Source organism: Castor canadensis, chromosome 8 (genome assembly GCF_047511655.1).
Source record: "Castor canadensis chromosome 8, mCasCan1.hap1v2, whole genome shotgun sequence".
Classification (NCBI taxonomy): domain Eukaryota; kingdom Metazoa; phylum Chordata; class Mammalia; order Rodentia; family Castoridae; genus Castor; species Castor canadensis.
Genome location: NC_133393.1, coordinates 85,541,299 through 85,543,102, shown reverse-complemented (window position 1 = coordinate 85,543,102; position 1,804 = coordinate 85,541,299). Strand labels below are relative to the sequence as shown.

Below are 1,804 nucleotides of genomic sequence, written 5' to 3'. Positions count from 1 at the left end.
CATAACTTTAGCACATGTTGTTCTTGTGTTCACAATATTCTATATGCAGTCTTGATTTTTTGTTGACATAGTTTTTTCTTTTTAGAGTAAGTGTCTTTAAATAATTCACTAATGTTTCATGGTTAGATACAAATCTTCTGATATGATTATAACATCTTTCCATCCTAATTATTTTGTTGTCATCTAAATCTATTTTGTAGAATATTATCTTCACATTTTCTTCCAACCAAAAAACAGAATTTACAAATAATGGCCCCAAATCAAGAACTCCTACCTTGGAATAACAAGATTTGGTGTTTAGGTAAACTCTGGAAAGTTTCTTCCAAATTATCTGAAACCATGTGATGGGAGGAGAGGGGACAAAGAACACAATCTTTATATTTTGATTAATAACTGTCTGCTTATTACCTAAAACATAGATACTTCCTCAATGTCCTATTCACAGCTGCCTTCACCTCCTTGTTTTTTAGGCTGTAGATGAGGGGATTCAACATGGGTGTAACTGTACTGTACTGCAAAGACAAGAGCAAATTCAGGGAGGAACCAGAGGGGGGCATAAGATAGCAAAGAATACCAGAACCAAAGAACAAGGTTACTGCAATGATGTGGGAGGAGCAGGTGGAGAAGGCTTTGCTTCTGCCTGTGGTGGAGCTGATGCTTATGATGGTGGAGACAATACGGGCATAGGAGAAGAAGATTGGGATAAAGGTTCCAAGCCCATGCAATAAGGTGGCACAGAGCAGGATATTGGTAGCGATGGAGATATCTGAACAAGACAGGGGGAAAAGAACAGGTAGCTCACAGGTGTAGTGGTGTATGGTTTGGGCCTCACAGAAGTCTAGGTTAACAGCCAAGAGCACAATGATGAATGCATCGAGAGAGGCCACACCCCATGAGACTAACACCAGTCTCACACAGAGCTCATTGCTCATCACCTGGCCATAGAGCAGTGGATGACAGATGGCAGCATAGCGGTCATAGGCCATCACCGAGAGCAGACAGGCTTCAGTTCCTGAAGATAAAAACACAAAGAAGACCTGAGTCAGGCAGCCTTCTATTGAGATGATTTTCTTCTCAGATAGGAGGTCTTCTAGCAGCTTGGGCAGAGTGACAGAGGAGAAGCAGAGATCCACAAATGATAGATTACTCAAGAAGAAGTACATGGGGGTGTGGAGGTGGGAGTCAGCTCTGATCACCAGCAGCAGCATCAGGTTCCCTATCGTGGTCAGGAGGTAAATCCCCAGGAACAGTACAAAGAGCAGAGCTTCAATGCAGGGATCATCAGAAAGGCCAATGAAAATAAACTCAGTGATGGTGCTGTGGTTCCTCCAAGCCATTTGTGGATATTTCCTTGGAATATAATAGAAAGGGGTGAGGAAGTCAGTGATTTTTCCATACTTTAGGGCATCATCTTGTCTGCTTCTACATTTGTCCACGCTCTGCCTGAACTTGAGAGGTGATATGTCAAGGCTGCCTTCAGTATGTCTTAGTAAGAGTTTTATCCTTTTGCCTTGGTCATAGTCTTTACATATTTTAGAGAATTTTATTCCTGTCTCACAGAATTTGCTAGATAAGCAATATTGTTTGTTCACTTACACATTTACATTGTTTGTTTTTCACTGCATGTTCTAAAGTTCAGAAATCCCTATTCTCATTACATTTCAAACATTGAACCACATAATCTGTAATGGTTGTTCCAATCCTTCTCTCTTCTCCTTATTCTCCCTGTTCAAGACAGTCTGGAGACCCTTACTAATTAACCAGGCATGCAATTTTAGTAATTTTTTTGTGAACAGAACACTTT

At 40.7% G+C, this 1,804-nt stretch overlaps 1 protein-coding gene across 1 annotated transcript; it reads right to left on the bottom strand.

Annotated features, from left to right (window-relative positions):
- Nucleotides 1-404: 404 nt before the first annotated feature.
- LOC109675474 (olfactory receptor 8S1-like) lies at nt 405-1,337 on the bottom strand. Its single transcript, XM_020152168.1, has one exon. The coding sequence runs from the start codon at nt 1,335-1,337 to the stop codon at nt 405-407; it is 933 nt and encodes a 310-aa protein (XP_020007757.1).
- Nucleotides 1,338-1,804: the final 467 nt, after the last annotated feature.

Coding starts and splice junctions, on each gene's coding strand:
- LOC109675474 (XM_020152168.1), bottom strand. CDS start 1,337: ATGGCTTGGAGGAACCACAGCACCATCACTGAGTTTATTTTCATTGGC.